The sequence below is a fragment of the Cyanistes caeruleus genome, chromosome 6 (assembly GCF_971803275.1).
Source record: "Cyanistes caeruleus chromosome 6, bCyaCae1.hap1.1, whole genome shotgun sequence".
In the NCBI taxonomy this organism is placed as follows: Eukaryota; Metazoa; Chordata; class Aves; order Passeriformes; family Paridae; genus Cyanistes; species Cyanistes caeruleus.
Genome location: NC_141706.1, coordinates 52,655,586 through 52,674,419, shown reverse-complemented (window position 1 = coordinate 52,674,419; position 18,834 = coordinate 52,655,586). Strand labels below are relative to the sequence as shown.

At 35.8% G+C, this 18,834-nt stretch overlaps 1 protein-coding gene across 2 annotated transcripts in view; it reads left to right on the top strand.

The window, feature by feature from the left end:
- The window catches only part of PPP4R3A (protein phosphatase 4 regulatory subunit 3A), a 43,291-nt gene extending 25,059 nt beyond the window's left edge, over nt 1-18,232 (top strand). For both annotated transcript variants that reach the window (XM_023927689.2, XM_086893050.1), the window contains 11 exons: nt 5,943-6,020; nt 6,126-6,242; nt 6,730-6,846; nt 7,118-7,249; nt 7,333-7,435; nt 8,345-8,503; nt 9,644-9,813; nt 11,449-11,591; nt 14,152-14,342; nt 14,864-15,090; nt 17,348-18,232. In XM_023927689.2, the coding sequence (XP_023783457.1) occupies nt 5,943-6,020; nt 6,126-6,242; nt 6,730-6,846; nt 7,118-7,249; nt 7,333-7,435; nt 8,345-8,503; nt 9,644-9,813; nt 11,449-11,591; nt 14,152-14,342; nt 14,864-15,090; nt 17,348-17,461 (1,551 nt within the window). In that variant the 3' untranslated portion in view covers nt 17,462-18,232. The remainder of the gene's footprint in view (nt 1-5,942; nt 6,021-6,125; nt 6,243-6,729; nt 6,847-7,117; nt 7,250-7,332; nt 7,436-8,344; nt 8,504-9,643; nt 9,814-11,448; nt 11,592-14,151; nt 14,343-14,863; nt 15,091-17,347) is intronic.
- The last annotated feature ends 602 nt before the right edge of the window (nt 18,233-18,834 follow it).

Below are 18,834 nucleotides of genomic sequence, written 5' to 3'. Positions count from 1 at the left end.
CATGACATCCTACAACTCTTGTGTGTACAACTGAGTTGCTGGGAATTCTTTTCTCTCTGTCTGGCTGTGAAGGAAAGGAAAAGAAAAACTCTTACCTACGTCACGGAAAAAAGCGAGCTGTAATGAGGCCTTTCCGTGTCAGGCTGTGTATTAACCAAAGTGGCACCTTACAGTACTCTCAATTAACTCAGCCAGACCGTAGTTTCAGAGAAGTGACTAGAAGCTTGTACAAGACTGTACAGATTGTGTCTTATGCTTCTTGACAAACTGAGTGACTTCACTCAAAACTACCTCTGTTTTATTTAAGGCATTTACTGTCAAGATAGGCCATTTATGGTCATTAAATGTCACCTACATTTAAAGTTAGTTTTTCAGTTATAATTTATATTATAGACGAGAATATGCTGATTCTTCAGAGTTCTGGCTTTATTAGAGAGACTTCGCATGAGTTTAAAAAAATAAATTCTGTAGTATGGGCAGATACTTGGTTCAGTCATTTTGCTTGCTTTGGTAGGTAAAATAACTGTTGCCCTTTTGTGCTAAAACAAAAAATAGCAAATAAGTAACCCTTGGCATTAGGGTTATGAATTACATTTTTCTGTTCTTCTTCAAGAAGGTTAGCTTTCTCGTAAGCTTTATAAAAATGTGCTTACGTTGATGGGCTTTTCTGAGAACTGGAGGTTAGTTTGTTTGTGGCTTAATTTTATAAGTAATTTTAAGTGAGCATGTCAACATCTCATTAAATGACATACTGTTGTTGTATGATGAATAGTAAAGCCATGAAAATAGTATTCCCAGCCTGCAGAATTAACTGCTGTGAAAATCTACTCAATTACAGATTTTGTCATTCACAGTATGCAAGATATGAAAGAGGTATATAACATTTTTTTGCAATTTCAGCCCCTCCTAATATGCTCTTACTGCTTGGGGTCCAGCTGTTCTAGTCTTGAGATGTCATAGCCACCAAGAAACCTTGCTGAAACATGGAGTTGGCCAAGTTTTGAGAGTGGGGGTGGGACAGGTAAGTGGTGTTTCTTGCTTTATATGACGCTCTTTTGCAATTTAAAAAAATACATACTAATGTGCACACTGGAGGCCACCAGTTCTTTCCCTTTGTATTATTAACTAGTTCATAAAAAAACAAACAACTTGCAAAACTGCGCCATAGAGTGAGCAAACACTATTTCCTTCTGTTCTCTCCCCCTTTTCTCATTGGTGTGGTTTTTTTTAGCCAGCAAGACCATTCAATGTCTTTATATTCCAGAATTAAAGAATATTATTAGGATTACTTTTGGGTATGTGCACTTAGACTTGAAGTTCTTTAATTTTCAGGAAAGTGGAGAGTAGAAGGGGGAAATTTGACATACGTTATCATAGGTTTTGTGCCTGGTAGAGCAGTGATCAGGTGGTATTATTGTACTGTTAAATCAGAATTTTTAAATACAGAAGGCATATTACTGATAGTCCCTATATTCCATTTCAAGAGCTAAAAAATTGCAGGTATTTAGGTGCATCTGTATATTTTACTGTATTTATGTACAATGATAGGCAGGTTTTCATTTTGAAACTGGTTTTACAGATGGTTGCTTATTCTTAACAGAGTTCTGTAGATGCAAACATAATTATCTGTAGTGGTTTTAGAGGAAGATTTGTGTTAGTGCATACTGATAGTTTTGCCCAAATCCAGTCTGCTTTCTTACAGTAGTTGGCTAAGGAATAACTGGAGATTTACTTTCAGGAAAATTCACTTTGCAGTAAAGTGAATTCCTTCTTTCTGGGGGAAATGACTTGGTGAAAGGCATTTGCAAGTGGTGCATGCTCGTGATTTTTGGGATTAACTTCTTCATTGTAGAAAATTATGTAGAAAAGTATTTTCCACATGTTCAGAAACTATGAAAGTGGTTTGGTGGATCTTGCTACTTTTCCAGCATGTTGATTCAAGTAAAAGTAATGCACGATAAAGGCATGTGTGGAAGGACAGTCTGATATAAAGATTTTAAACTAAGAAATCTTTTGTGTGGTAGCAGGAAGGAATGTATGTTTGAAGTGGTAATCATCTGTTTGCTAGTAATATTTTATGAAAATTTCACTTTATGAGTTAACACACTGTTTCAGCCCAAAATGAATATGGAGGTGGAATATAGGATGGAATGTGTGCTGTCTTTCCAGTTTAGGTGGTGTTGAGTTTCTTGGATTTATTTTTTTATTGAGAAAAGTATGTTTTATGTCATTTATCTGTAATCACAGACACAAAAATACCTGGTGACTGAATGTTAATTACAATTAAGGTTTTACACTTAAGGCCTGGTTTTGAAGAATCCTTATTTAAGTGTCCTTTGTAAGGAGGGGGGCCACTTTGGAAGTTCAATCACTAATGTAAATAGTGTCCTTTTTTGTGACCCTGGCTTATCTGTGGGTTTTTTTGTTTTTAAAGTCATAAATGATTGAGTGAGTAGTTGGTCTGGCTTCTTTTTAGCTTTATGAGCTTTTAAATGTATTAAATATAGAAGCATCTACTTATGAGTATACTTAGTGTCTGGTATATAAACATGGTTTAAGTATTGCACTTGTAATAATTTCTGTGCCTGTGGAAAGTACCTAGAATCCACAATTACATCATAAACTATTGTTTGCAGTCTGGTTTTCTTGGAAAACAGTTGTAACCATGACAGCTTCTAAGGTACAGCTAAGATACTTTTGATACTTGTCTGCATGAAAAGATCACATACTGCAGAGAATTGTGTGTTTGCACTGTGTTCACAGACATACTTGGAGGGATTTTTGCAAGTTGGAAAAAAAAACCAAAAACATTTAAATTTGTGTAATTCTGTCATTCTGTGTTGGTGCTTTGTGACTTCCAAAATATGTGAACTCTGCTCTCAGGCTGTGCATTTCCACGGATCTTGGCAGTATTGTTCAGGAATGTTTCTTTAGATATATTGCTCTTGTCAGTAATTTGTCAGCTTGAGAGAGAATCTTGTATTTAGAATGTTCTTTGCAATGACAATTTTTCTATATATGTGAGAGGATTGGGTCTTTTCTCATGAACAGCAACCTGTCTGCCTTTCATTAAGCATCTGGAATGTGATAAAGGCTAAACGCTTCTCAGGGCTAAGCTGTAAGTGTGAAGTTAGTAATAAGTTGTTTTTATTTTCTTGGAATAAGTGTCATTTACTGCATATTATCCATTCAAGGGTGGGATGTTTCAGTCACTCAGATCCATCTTAATTTGTCTGATTTTAAATAGGTCGTGGTTGTTCTGGGGCCTAGAGATTTCAGGTAATCTTGTTAGTTTAAAAGTGCAAGATATTTGATAGGGTTTGGGAGAGGACATGACATGGAGAATGTTTCAGTATTATATTTCATGCAGAATTGTAAAAGTACTGCATTGTAGTCTATATTTGGAGCGCTGGAAAATAGTTATGTACTGACCTTCTGCAAATTCTTCTGAAACATTAAGTGCTAGCGCTGAAATCTTAATCACTTGCCAGTTTTAAGTTCCCTCTACAAGTCCCACCTGTTTGCAAGCCCAATACCAGGGTAAGCATGTTGGCCTCTGCTGCAGACAGCCACGTCTTGGACAGGTCAGGGATGTGGTGGGATCTGGTCAGAGAGCTGAACCGGGGTCCTGCCTACGCCTTCCTGCGCAGCCAGCTCCTGCTGTGCTGCTCTACCATGTAGTGCCAGATGTGCAGCTTCCCCAGCTGACTGTCTCTGGGCACTGAAGTGGGTCATAAATGAGACCCACATATCACCAACAGTAAAGGGTCTCTCCTTCCACAGCATAAAACCCCCAGACTGATGCTTGAGTAATACTGTATACATTTTTTTTTTTTTTTCCTCCAGAGGTACACTGCTTACCACTCTTACATATGTAAGAGCCATGATTATCTGCTGCTGAAGTTTCCATTATTCTTTCATGGTGATCACTCTAAGATATTCTGTAATATTGACTTCCCTTACTCTCAGATATCATGGAAGAGGTGAAAAGTTGCTTTCACAGTGAGAATGGAAATCAGGGGTTATGCTTTCCAGCTGTTCTGAGTATGCATCTTCTCCGTAGTTTTCATAGATAAGATTAGCTCTATATCTTGATAAAAACAGTGAAAAGGAAAGCAAACTATGTGGCCTTCTCCTAAATGCACTGCTAATCATGGAAAAGAACCTGAATATTCTTCAAAAGAACTGGGTTTTATGGGGTTTTGTTTTGTTTGGGTTTGTTGGTTGTATTTTTTTAATTTCAGTGGCTGAATATGTCAGTATGTCTACTGTGGATTACTTATATTACCTGCGATGTCTAATGAGTTAAATATTAGAACAGAAAACTTACAAAGCTGTGTAACAGCTGGATAGCAGGTAGTCAAACATCCTTGAATTCTCCCATCAAAGCTCAAGGTATGTTTCTTGAAATCAAATCCCTTAATAGTTGTTGTGAACATATTTCACTGTTGATATCTGCAAGTCAAAATTTACATAGGTACTTGATCCTCGAGAGTGAATTTTTGTATATTTCAAATGACGCCTCTCCTATCTCCTTTTGTTTTGATTTTGAAGCAGTCACAGAAGCAGCACCTGAACTTGTGTCCAGAAATCACTCTTTTTTCTTTGTCTGTTGGGTCAGGCTAGGAGCACAGCTCAGCATCACACAAGAGAAACATGGCATTTTCTAAATACAAGGTTTACCTTATAATGAGTGCAGTGAGACACAGTAGCTCATGCCAACCTGTTTTGGGTTTATCTGTTGTACAGTGCCATGTAGAGATGCCAGTTGTGTTGTGGCAGTGTCTTTGCAGACTTAGCATGATGTGCTGTCAGAACTGAGGTACTCACTTCCTCAGCAAGGCTGCATGGATGACAAACTGAGATAATTCACAAAATAAGGTTTTGTGTGTGTATCTGAAGTACTTTCATGGTTTTGTTTTATGCAATGCAAACATGAACAAAGCAGCTTGGATTTCTGGCACTGGTTTTGGGATGGAAGGATGTTGCACATCCGTGTGTTACTGACTTCACAAGAAACGACAGTGGCAGCTTTCTGAAAAAATGTATTAGTACCTGATGTACAGGAACCTTTCTCAAGCAAGTGCTGCCTTAACTAGTGCATAATACTGGGACAAGGATGGGAGAAGGTTTATTTCTATCATGATGATCTCCTAGTTGTTAGGACTGTAAAAGTTATGGAAAGCTAAATATTGCTACTTCTTTCAATCTAAATACACATTTGTACTGTGTTTGCAGCTGTTTGTAGCTTTGCTAAGGTACTGCTACATGAAGATAATGGAATGGGTTTTGATTGCTGTCAGCCAGAATGTGCCCAATAAATTCTGTATGTAATAGGAGCAGTTGTTTTGATTTGGTCTCTAGAATTCACCCTTTTCACAACACTGAGGGGGAGGGAATCTCACCTCATTCCTTCTATTAGACCACTTTCCCTTCATTGCGTCCTTGTTTTGTTCTGTTTCAGAGATCTAATAGTATTCCAAAGATACACATATATGGGTGCTTGTGTAGGGCTGTGTGGGAGATGTTGTTTATCAGTGTATGTAAACAGTATGTAGTTTGTAAACAAACTACAAGGGTAGTGTGATTTCGAGGGACTGGCATGTAACAAGGGGGAAGGAAGTTGAAGAAATCAAAGACAAAACAATGAGAGTTGCAGTAGAAAGTAGAAAAGGCGCAACTAGAAGGCAATGCAACAAACGTATTTGAGAGTGAATTGTTGGGGGGTGGGGTGATGGTGAGCATGATTAAAGCTCAAAAACAAGATGCATATTAATGTGCTTGAAAATTGAATTAGAAAGTTGATACTGGTGTGATTAACTACAGTGTACAAACATATGTTCTCTTCATTCCAGGAAGCATGGTCTAGAAGAACTTTATATTATACTTGGATGCCTTTTGATATTGTTAAATAAACAAATGGTATTGTTTTGCTTTTGTAGGAAGATGAAAAATTTCTGACAGACTTGTTTGCACAACTAACAGATGAAGCCACAGATGAGGAGAAAAGACAGGAATTGGTAAGAAATATGTAAAATATGTGACAGTTGCCACAAAGTGACACGTTAATAGTTTTTTGTTGTTTTTTTTTTTAATGACTAAACTAGTATATTCCTGGTTTTCAGGTAAACTTTCTGAAAGAGTTTTGTGCATTCTCTCAAACACTGCAGCCTCAAAATAGAGATGCATTTTTCAAAACTTTGTCAAATATGGGCATACTGCCTGCACTTGAAGTCATATTGGTAAGTCATTTCACTTTTATTTGTCATAACAATTTTGTTCATCTTCAGAGTTTTTTTTTTAAGTAACTTCAGCACAGACTTCGGCAAATGGTTTTCTTTTTGTTTGCTTCATTTGGCTTGTCCTGTCTTAAGATTCAGGATGTTCAAAATATTTCTGTATAACTTAAAAGCTTTTACAATATGACATTGGTAAGTCCGCTGGCATTCTTCAGTTTTTGTTTTCCTATTTCCTTTCCTAGCTTTGCTTGCTTTTTGGTATCCAGATAAGTAAGAAAATAGGGAAATCGATCAAAGGGCAGGGAAACCATAAAATTTATTTCGTTCAACTGCTGTCAAATTTAAAGAGAAGCGGGAGTTGGCTTAGTTTTAGAATATGGTTTTAGCAATAGTTAGGTGTGATTCGTGAGAAGGAATTAAAGCTGTGTGTTTTCTGATTCCGTTTAACCCTTTCAAGAAAACAAAATGAGGGTTTTTTTTACTTTTCCAGGGTATGGATGATGCACAAGTAAGAAGTGCAGCCACTGATATATTCTCATATTTGGTTGAATACAACCCTTCCATGGTACGAGAATTTGTCATGCAGGAAGCACAGCAGAATGATGATGTAAGTAGAGAGTCCTCAGAAAAGGGTGTATTGTTTTTGAAATGACTGGGGTTTGAAGTTACCGGTGAATTATTCTGTGAATGACATGAGCCCTAGTTTTGAAGAAGTAATTTGGAATTTAGTAAGAGGACACTGAACTGCTGTGTTTTAAAGAGTTCTGTTAGGTGAGATGAGTTCACCTGTTCACAGATATTTGTTGCATTGTATAATTTCAGATTTAGTGCAAGGGAGTAGCATTTGAATTGATTTTTTTCTTTCCCCCCCCTCTTAGGATATATTACTCATTAACCTCATTATAGAACACATGATTTGTGACACAGATCCAGAACTTGGAGGAGCAGTGCTACTTATGGGTTTGCTTCGTACTTTAGTTGATCCAGAAAATATGCTTGCCACTGCCAATGTAAGTAAATACCTTCAAATGAAATTTGATTTTTTTAGGGTATTTGATGATAAATGTTACATATCCTTTCTTTCATTCCTTAGAAAACAGAAAAGACAGAGTTCTTGGGTTTCTTCTACAAACACTGTATGCATGTTCTGACAGCCCCTTTATTGGCCAATACTACAGAGGACAAGCCTAGCAAAGGTAATGATGCTCTGGATTTTGGGCACATAAAGGCTGATGGATGTCAATGTTTAGAATAAGTGTCAAAGGACATTTTCTGTTTAAAAAATTTGAGTCTGAGATGATGAAATATAGTTCAAAGTAAAATTCTGATTCAGTATTTAGTCATTTGAATAATGCATAAACACAAAACTCTACAGAGAGACCTGATTTAAGAAGTGAACAACATGTGCTGCAAATTTGGCTTTAGCGAAAAATAAAATACTTGTATAATTTTTAGGAACTCATGGGGGGTAGTTCACTGCCATACACTTCTAACCGTGTGTAAATGGTTTCCTAAGGTCAGGGACTGCAAGAAATGTTGCAATATTTCTCCTGGAAAAGTGTGCTGAATTTGGGAGTATTGTTTCTTCATCAGACTAAGAAAGCAGAGATCACTGATGAAGTAATTGTTCATGCTGGCTACTAGCAGTTCCTACTACAAGTGTTAAAAGACCCCAAGATATTTCTTGTGTAGTACTTTAGTTAAAAGGCATTATAGATCACATTTTTGGTGCAGACTAGTCAAGACACCGCATATGGGGTGATAGTTTATGATCTAGATGTGTGGACATCATAATGTGATTTGGTTAAATAAGCCTGATTACTCATGTTAGGGTTAAGTTCTGTACTCTGAACCTTCAAACACAGATTTAAAAAAATGTAATTGGTTCCATATTTTAAGAGAGTTTCCTGCATATCTATATTCATATAACAAATTTGTTCAATTTCTGTTTTAAAGACTATATCCTGCAGCATGTTCCATAAAATGTGTGTGGGAAAATAAAAAAACTTAGAAATGTTTACTGGAGTGCAGTTGGATATTTGAAGTTTGCTTCTGAAGGCAGTATTCCAGATAGGTTTAATTACTCTGGTTTTGTTTTATTACAGATGATTTTCAGACAGCCCAACTCTTGGCATTAATACTGGAATTGCTAACTTTCTGTGTGGAACATCATACCTATCACATAAAAAACTACATTATTAACAAAGACATCCTGCGAAGGGTACTCGTTCTCATGGCCTCAAAGCATGCTTTCTTGGCATTGTGTAAGTTTGAAAGCTAAGGAATAAACTTGAATTTTATGAATGTGAACTGATACATATCTTCACTCTGCTGGAAGAAAACTGTTCTTTACAATTCTTGACTGAATACAGAAATTCTACCATTATAGTCTATGTTTCTCATACTAGGTTATAGATATATCAGCTACTGTTAGTAAATAATTTTGCATTTATAGATGCATTTTTATCCTAAAAAAAGGATTTTGCTTCATCTCAGTGGAGAGAGGAATTGAAGAGATGGTATGTCAGTATATACTGAATATACTAAGAGAACATTGTAAGTTTTGATTTTTTTTCAGTAGAAATTATCAGAAGTACTTAATTAAGAGCTATGACCACCTGACCGCATAAAACTGCACAGAAGTTCAAACTGTGGTACTTTCTTGGCCATGCTCAGTTCAGTAGTATCAAAGCAGACTTAATTTTGGAGGCAAGTAAGAGATTTTCTCTGTAATTCTGTTGTGCACATGGAGTTAAAAAAACAAAGCCTTAAGTTGACTGAGCAGTACCATACAATAAGTACCTTTTTACATTTTGTAACCAAATAACCTGTACACATGGTTGCTAAGCAAAATGTACTGCCATGTGATACTGTACTTTATGCATGGACATTCTCTCACTTGTGTACACTTTGGAGTTTCAGAAAGAGCTTTGAGTCAAGCCTTTGCCTTACTATGTGTGTGAATAAAATGTTGTATGCCAGTTTTAAAATGAGGTCATTTATATTCTAATCAGATAGAAGTAATTAAATCTAATCAAACATTTGAGTAACAGGGATGATAAGCAAATTTCTGAGTTCTTTTACTGAGAAAATGTTTTACTTTTATCATAAGTAGTTTTAAAAATCAAAAATATATTTTTATATATATATGAATATGAACAATATTATATGAATTCTTCAGTGAACTGAGGTGTTTTCATTTGTACAGCTACAGTGGAGGATTTTATTATGATAGAACAGGTAAGTAATCTTAAGCACTGTAGTCAAGACTATGGAGAAGCAGAGAACAACTGAATATTGCTGTATATGAACTGAGGCTGTAAATTGCTCTAACTAATGCTGAGTAATTCCTGCAATTTTGCTTTTAAATTTAAAAACTCGTTTTAAGGAAACATGTGTTTCAGGTGCCCTTCGTTTCAAGAGAAAGATAATTGGGCTAAAGGATGAATTCTACAACCGTTACATAATGAAAAGTTTTTTGTTTGAACCGGTGGTCAAAGCATTTCTAAATAATGGTTCCCGTTATAATCTGATGAACTCTGCCATAATAGAGATGTTCGAATTTATCAGAGTGGTGAGTGCTATTATATGCTGAAGATAATTACTGTATTGTCTAGTCTTGTCATTCAAGATTGCTTTTCTTTTTGCTGTTGCCCTAAATTATGCTATCATAATGGGACCATGCATTTATATGAACCTTGTTTTATATCACTATTGCATATTTGTACATGTTCTTTCTTACATTCAAACAGTACCATTACTTGAAGATTAAATTCACTTGATACTGTACTCACAGTACCCAGATTTGCAAAGCCAGCACTAATAAAATTTCATCATGCATATTGGATGGACTTGTTATGACAGGAATGTAATTAGAAACTATTGCTGCAAACCCATCAAATTTAGCTGTGCTCTGTAATGTCAATTAAATGGAATATGGAATTATACAGAATAGATACCAATCTCTTTTGATTATTTTAATGGAGTGCTACCAAGTTCCCTCCATGAAGAACCTGTTAAATATTCATGCCAGTTTTGGCTGTCTGCTCAGTACTATTTCCTTGCTGTTGTTTGCATCCAGATTTTGACAAGATGCTGTACAGAGTGTAAATGTGGTTACATGGGGCCAAGCTAGGGTGCAGACAGTTGGGAGGAGTAAGTCACCATGCATTGTCACCTCTTGAAATCTTTAGTGTTGATCACCTCTTTCTTCTTTGATTTGGAACTCTGATCATCATGGAAGAGCTGATTGAAAACTGGTTTTGAAGCTGTGAAAAAAGTTCATCTATATAAGATGTCATGACTTGTACATATATATAATATCCATATACGTACATATTATACATATTATATATACATATATAATATAATATACATACATTGTATATAAGGTCATGACTTGTACAGTGGTGTATTGGGTTTGCAGTGGCAATGGTTTGCAGTGGTGGGCAGTGGCTAAAGGGGTGGCTTCTGTAGAAGCTGTTGGAAGCTTTCCCTGTGTTCAATAGAGCCAATGCCACCTGGCTCCAAGATGAATGTGCCACTGGCTCAGGTCGGAACAGGGATTGCCCTGCAGCTCATGGTGATGTCCATGGTAATGGCGATGTCCATGGTGAGGCAGCTGTCCCCCTGTAGCCCACTGGAGGTCTGTGGTGGAGCAGAGATCTGCCTGCAGCCTGTGGACAACCCCAGGCCAGAGCAGGTGGATGTCTGAAGAAGGAGGCTCAGACCCCTTCAAGAAGCCTATGCTGGAACAGGCTCCTGGCAGGACCTGTGGCCCTATGGAGGGAGGAGCCCACACTGGAGCAGGTTCACTAACAAGACTTGTGACCCCACAGGGAGCCCTTGCTGGAGCAGCTTGTTCCTGAAGGACTGCACACCGTGCTATCAGTGTAGAAATATCTCTGGGTTACAGTGAAAAGACTAATTTTAGAATTGGGTTTGGTATAGTTTTTATTGGTTCTGTTATATAGTTTTAGGTTCTGTTATATTTTGAAGAAGATACCGCTAGAAAATTGATGCCATTTTGCTAATCAAACACTTGAGGCTCTAGAGTTTTAATTACACTTATATGCATGATACTCATTTTTGCATAAGTTAATTAATAAAGTTCCTGCTATGGCATTCTCATTTCAGATACTTTTTATATTGTATTAAATAAACTAATTTGAATGAAAATAAGTAACTTTATGTTTGTTTCTTCCTATAGGAAGATATAAAATCGTTAACAGCTCATGTAATTGAAAATTACTGGAAAGCACTGGAAGATGTGGATTATGTGCAGACATTCAAAGGACTGAAACTTCGATTTGAACAACAAAGGGAAAGACAAGATAATCCAAAACTTGACAGGTAAAATACACTAAATGCTCTTAATAGCATATTGATGCTTTAATTCTCTTATCAGACTATTGATGGGTTGTTCTCTTATACTGGGAAATATAGATAAAGTAGGGTGCTGCTTGCATCTCAAGCCTTGCTGAATTTACTTGATTAAAAATGTGATTCTCAAATATGTTGCTACAGACTTTTGATCAACTTTCAGCAAACATTATTTGCTGAACCCCCAGTCATAACACTAATTTATCATATCTTAAACTTATGTGCAGTACTTTAATGAGGCTGGAAGCCTACCAAGTATCTCTAACAAATTGATTTGTTTAAGTAACAGATTCCCACTCTTGATTTGAAAGACTGTTCAGTTGTGAATTATCTTCTGTGGATTTTTCCTTCAAAAATTTACCCGTCAGGTTTCCTTTTATTTTAGTTGTGGGAGTAAATAATTAGATAAGCTTTATCAAGATGCCTGAGGAATAGAACATACAAAGAAATTTTCACAGAATGCTTTTTTGTCCCTGCGTAGATTTGCTGATGGAGTAAAAAGCAATCTCATGCAAAGCTTGGATCACTCCTACCGTATGCCAGAGTAAAGGTTCCCATCCTTAGTACACAGTTGCCCAAGGTTAAAAGGTTGAGATGTATAAAATTAGGAAGTTTAGGCCTTTTTGCTCCATTTGTTTTTGCTTTATGTCTAGTTGCATAAAAACAAAATGATTGCTCGGGTGAACAGATGAGTTACTCTTAAGAATTGTTAGCAAGATCTGTTCTTGTTTTGCTTTCTTAAATTAGTTTGAAAATGTATTAAAATTTATTCTGGTTAGTCCAACTAGGATATCGTGACATTTCAGACTCTTATTTCTTGCCACAAGATTTCTTAATACTTAAATTTAAGAGCTGTACAATTAAAATGAGACTATAAGTGTAGATATATTTTAAAACATTGAAGCACTTCCAAGAGCATGTGCAGGATCTGCAGTTTTGAGTACTAAGGTGTTAAAAGCGATATGTTATTACTTTGGCTTATGTCAGTTAAGCTGATGATTTAAACAGGTGTGAAATCCAAGGCTGTGATTCTTACTTACATCAATGCATATGTGGAAAACAGCACCCAGCTGCTTTCTTCAGTAATTTCCATCCAGTATAGCAAGTAACATTGTAGTTCTTTTCTTGGCTTAAGTTGAGCTAAGTGGTTGTGCTACATGAGTTTTTCCAACAGAAAATAGAGCTTCAGGAGGCCTGTAGCTCAACCTTCTTCCTACATCGTATATAGTGGCTGCACAAGTCCTGTCCCTGTCACAATGCATTTAATTTTTAAAGTGAAAACCCAGAAATAATAAAATGCACAAATAACAAGAACCTATTTACATATTTTAGCAAAGAATAGTTCTGTAAGGAAGGAGCCCAACATGTTGTTGACACAGGCCACGAAAGTATTCATTGGAGTTCTTCTTAAGTCATAGTTTTGTGCTGTTAGCAGAACTTGAGTTTAAATACAATGTAAAATTATGCAGTATGTATAGATGTATGATAATGCTTACATTTTAAGTAAGTTTACTTATAACTAGATTTATTATTAAAAGTATATTTAGCATTTATACTCAATAGCTTGTAATGTTCTAATTTTTCCCTTCTGGCTTTTTACTGCACTCAGTAATGCAAATATCTAGGTTGTATTATTAACATTTTGATCCCAGTAACAGACATTTTATGAAAAACATGAAATTTCATCCAGTAAACTGTGAAGTGCTTCCTCAAGAGTTTCATGCTGCTGTTGGAAACTGTTAAAATCAACATCTAGCAATGAATATGTTTTCAATGTCTCTTCCACTTCTCCCCGTTCTTCAAGGGCCACATCCCTGTCCCTCTGCTCTGAGACCATAACACTGCTTCTGTAAGAGAAGAGAAAAGGAAAGTGGAGCTGAGATAAACCAACATTGATAATAGATCAAATAGGGAGAGAGAGGTAGCAGTTCACAATCAAGGCTCTAAGAAATGGAAAATTCTGATAAGTGACCAAAAGTTGTAACAGGTGGATGTGGCAGAGAGAGAGAGCTTTCTCTTAAATGTATCTGCTTAAAACTGGAGTCATACTTCAGTTAGATTTTTATTACTTCCTTTTAACTTGGAACCTGAATACTAACAGGTTACGAAGTATTTTCAGAGAATAAGTCTATATTTCTAAACTCTGTTTTACAGCTTTTTATTTACCAGTGCAAACTGGTAAACCAAGCTTGAATGCACCACTTCAGTGAGCTTTATTAAAATTACTTTTAATATTTCTGTTTATATGCTACAGAATTTTGTACTGATCAAGTAATCTGAATGTGCTATTAGCAGTTTATTTGTACCGTATTAGCAGTTATTAGTACTTTATTTGATTCTTTATACAGAGAAATTTTTAATGGTATTTTCATTGAAAATTCAAAGGTTCATATTAGGGAATGATTTGCTGGTGTTTTTATGGCTCTGCAATGTATAGATCTGTAAGCTGTCACTGAGTATCAAGTAGAAGTTTTATTATTAATATAAGTTGATTTTTGAATCTAAGCTTTTAAAACTTACTGTTCTGCAGCATGCGCTCCATTTTGAGAAACCACAGGTACAGAAGGGATGCAAGAACCCTTGAGGATGAGGAGGAAATGTGGTTTAATACTGATGAGGATGATATGGAAGATGGAGAGGCAGTGGTGCCCCCTTCTGACAAGCCTAAAAACGATGAAGATATTATGGACCCTATCAGTAAATTCATGGAACGAAAAAAATGTAGGTGATAGAAGATGAATGCTATAACTTGTATTATTTAGTCCTACTGCAATGAAAGATTTGCATGTATTTATTTTGAAATTGCAGCATCCATTTGGTAGACGACACTTTAAAAAAGTTTTGCTGTCTTTAAGAGTAGAATGATACACAGTGTGTTGCAGATTTCTTAAAGCATTTGAATTAAAATCTTAGCTAATAAGCAAGTTCTTCTGTGTTTTATTTGGGTTATAATTTAATGTTATGTATTGAATATACATAACATTTATAACTCAAAATTTTCTACATAAATGTTCAGGTGATACCATTGGTAAAACAAAAGTGTTCATTCCTGGCCAGCGACAAATGCTGGTAGGTGATACAGTAGTATGGAAAAAAAGTCATATGATGATGCACTTAACTGTGTTACACAGAAAGTATTAAGCCTTTCCCAAACAGTGAAATGATTTGTAATGAAATGTTTCACTCAATAATACTGCTTTACTTTTGCCTTTTTTTTTTTTTTTTTTTTCTTTTCTTTCTAGTGAAAGAGAGTGAAGAAAAGGAAGTTCTTCTGAAAACTAACCTTTCAGGTCGTCAGAGCCCAAGTTTCAAACTTTCTTTTTCCAGTGGTACAAAATCTAATCTTACCAGCCAGTCATCTGCAAGTAATCTGCCGGGATCCCCTGGGTCCCCTGGGTCTCCAGGGTCCCCTGGCTCACCTGGATCAGTTTCTAAAAGCACATCTCAGATGGCAGCTATTACAACTAAGGTAATTATGAATGGTTGTGGTTGACCTCATTGTTACAGAGTAGGAATTTGCTTTTGCATCTCTCTGAAGTTTGTGAGTCCTGACAAGTTAAGCAGTAATGGACTGTCTGGTTTGTGTGTACTTCTTCTTGTGTACTTCTTGTCCAGCCTTCAGCATTTTTAATGAGATTTTTCATGTATATGAAAGAAATAAAAGCTCTTTTAATGCCCAAACTGGTCAAGTAGGAAGCATGCCACTGGTTACTCTTAGCAGTGCTATTTACTGTGGAATACAGACAACACTGTATTTACATTAAATTGCACAGCGTTATTTTACTGGTAAAAATAAATATTTTTGGAACATAGCCAAATTGTGGAACATACCACAATGCCCTGCCACATCCATTGAGGATTTCTACTTATCACCATTTTAATATTGTTCAAAATTCTATAACTGACCTATGTGGAAGAAATAAGTTACATTGGACAATGATTGCTGTGAGCCACAACAATTTTTAATATCCCAGTGTGACATTTTTACCATAGGACTAACTTACAGTTTTGGTTTGGAACATTCTGAAGTAGAAGAGGAAGGCCATTTTAAAAGAGCATTGTAACTTGGAGTGAATATTCAAAACTAGCATTTTTAGGACACCGTTGGATTTTATCAGACTTTATACAGATTTTATCAGACTAATAAAAATGTTTGAACTGAGTTGGTAACTAGAGTTGTATGTTTTTTCAGCACAGGGGGCAGATAAGGTAATGTTGATATAGTGCAGTTCAGGTAATAGGAATTTATTTTCATAACAAGTGTTTCCGTTTCTGAAAGGTATGTATGTCAGTTGTAAGACAGTCGTGGAATAACACCATTTCATCCTTGTTTTGTAATGCTACCATACTGCTTGTTCACCTAACTTCTAGTGAAGATAAATAGGGGTTTAGGTTTGTTTATTTTTTTCTACTCAGCATGAGTTAAGTGTTTGTATTTGGATTGCGTTCTCTTGAAAATACCTGGATGAAAAGACTTTGGCTGATGGAAGAACCTAAGGACACTTCCTCTAAATCCCTCTGTGCGGGAAGCTCCTGGCATAACCCAAGAGTTAGTCAAGTGCTTTTTAAAAGGGATGGAATTGGCTTGCAAATCCATTCAGTCTATTAGAGGTTTTTCTCTCTCAGACAATGTAATTCCTTGAGTCTGAAATAGAGTCTTAACATAAGGAACATATTGGATACAGTATTGACTCCACAAATTCAAACAGTGGTGACAAAGGAAAAATGTTCAGGATACAAAGGAGAACATGCAGCACACTGAAAAACACTTGTGGATTCAGGCAGAAGGTAAAATGTGCCACAGTCACAAGCTAGAAACAGTGTTGAAATTGGGTTTTTCATTAATTACCTGATATTGTTACTTTAGGTGTCGTTTACTCAGTGTTATGTGTATGTGACTGTACAGAATATGTGTAATTGTTTATCAGGTTGTATTTTGGTATACAGTTGACTGAAATGTTCTGGTTTGGGTGTCCATTATTAGGCACCTGAATAAGTAATAGACCTTTGAGTAAACTATTTGACTACAACTGCCATTGTAGTCAAATGCTGGTTAAGCTTCAGAAATTGCAGCATAGGTAGGGGAAGTTTCAGAAGTTCATGCTGCTTCTTCAAGGGTCCAAAGCTGCCTAATCTTTAATTTGTGGCTATTTGCAATACAAGAGGGTTTTTAATGATACTAGATACATTTTCATTTTCAGCTGACAAGTTATTTAAACTTTGTAACCTGTACACATCATACAGTTATATTATTCAAAAAAATTCATTATCACTATAACTTTTGTGAAGACAAACTGTGTTCTAAAAGTATCATAATTCAAAAATTCAAATTGAAGTGCGTTCTGCATTTGTTTTTGAAGTGCTTCCAGATTGCTCAATGCAGTCAGCTGAGCTCAGTAAAAATAAACTGTATCTTTACACGTGGAGCAGCAGTGACACTTAGCAAAATCATGTAGACTTTTGGCTTTATTTGAATTTCAACTGGAAATATTTCCAGTTGGATAGATAAAAACCCATTTTGAATTTATTCATTTAAACATTTCTCAGATAATATAATTTTCATTCATACTGAAGGATTTATTTTTGTTCTGCATCATTTTATTCAAAACCTTCTGAACCAGCATGCTTATGGCAATATTCTGTGCAAACATCATGTTACAGTGCAGTTGTGAATTACTGATATACAAACATTCTCTTAATTATAATAATTTGGTCTGTTTTTGTAGGGAGGCCTTGTTGGGCTTGTAGATTATCCTGATGATGATGAAGAGGATGATGAAGATGAAGATAAAGAGGAAACTTTACCTTTGTCAAAGAAAGCAAAGCTTGAGTCATCATAATGGCAACTGCTGAAGAACATTACCAGTTGGGGAAGGATTTTTTGTCCAAAAACAAAACATACCCACAGCAAAGCAGCAATCTTTTGTGAATTACTGTGTATGACACAGATCAACCTATACAAATGGATTTCTGCCAATCAAGTGCCAATTCAAAGGAGCAGAAGAAGGAGAAATACTTCATTTAGGGGAAAGACTTATGCCTTTGAGCTCTCCAGCTTGGACCACATGTTGCCCTTTTCTCAGGGAAGGAAATGGAAAACAAAACAAACAAAAAAAACCAACAAAAAACAAACAAACAAACAAAAAGCCAACAGGGCAGGAGTTTTGTTAGTGGAACTCTGGATTGGCTGGTCAGTTGCTACAATCAGAATATGCTTTCTTGGACCATGTATGAGACTTCTGAAGAAAAGGCAGGTTTTGCCGTAATTCTTCACTAGTTAAGAATGCCAGCAGTTTCTTTGTATAAAAGAGACCTGCCTTTGAAATCGTACATTCTGAACATTTTACTCGAGCTACAACAGGTTTTAAAAACCTCTGTGGGGGAGGGCCGAATATAAAGTTTCCTCTTTTTTTTTAAATCTGTTCCCTTTGCCCTTTAAACTGCAGAATTTTTTTTTGAGGTGGGGGATTTGTTTGTCCCTTCTTGATTAAAGATTGAGTGGAATTCTAGATGTGGTCACTTTTGTGTCATAATTTTTTTTGCCCCCCTGAGTGTATGCTTAGTTGTTGAGTATATATTTGGGACCATTAAAATTTTTTGATGTAATATAATCTCACTGTTGTGCTGGTACCTGTTTCACACTGTGTAATTTTGTTCTGCATCACAGTTCTTAAGTTCTTAATATGTTGAGGATTTTATGGAAGATGGTATAGTTTTTATTGGAGAAAAAAATCTTGCAACAATGTGCATAAAAGCAATACTATTTTGTGACTAAATATTTTATATTAAATTTTACAGCAGCATCTGTTGAGAGCAAAATCAGGGAAATAGGATGAAATAAAAAAAAATTTAAACCTGTAGATAGGAAATTAGTACTCCAAAGAGACTGAAATTTCATAATGCAGAACAGTGATGGTAACTAACTCATCAAAATGCAAGATGGATGAATTAGGAATACCACTATACTGACTCATTTGACTTAGAAAAATAAAAAAGAAGTCATTAAAGCTGAAGGAAAATAGCATTAGTGGTATTTTTTAAAAATCTATGATCCCCTTTTGAATACCAGTTTTAGTGAATAAAAGATGGTTGTAGAATAAACTCTTCACGAGGACACCATCATTCAAAATTTATTCTAATACTCAGTTGAAAAACAGCAGTTAACTTGGTCTAAATCAATGACCATCTTCTTTCCCCTTTTCCCAAAAGTCTA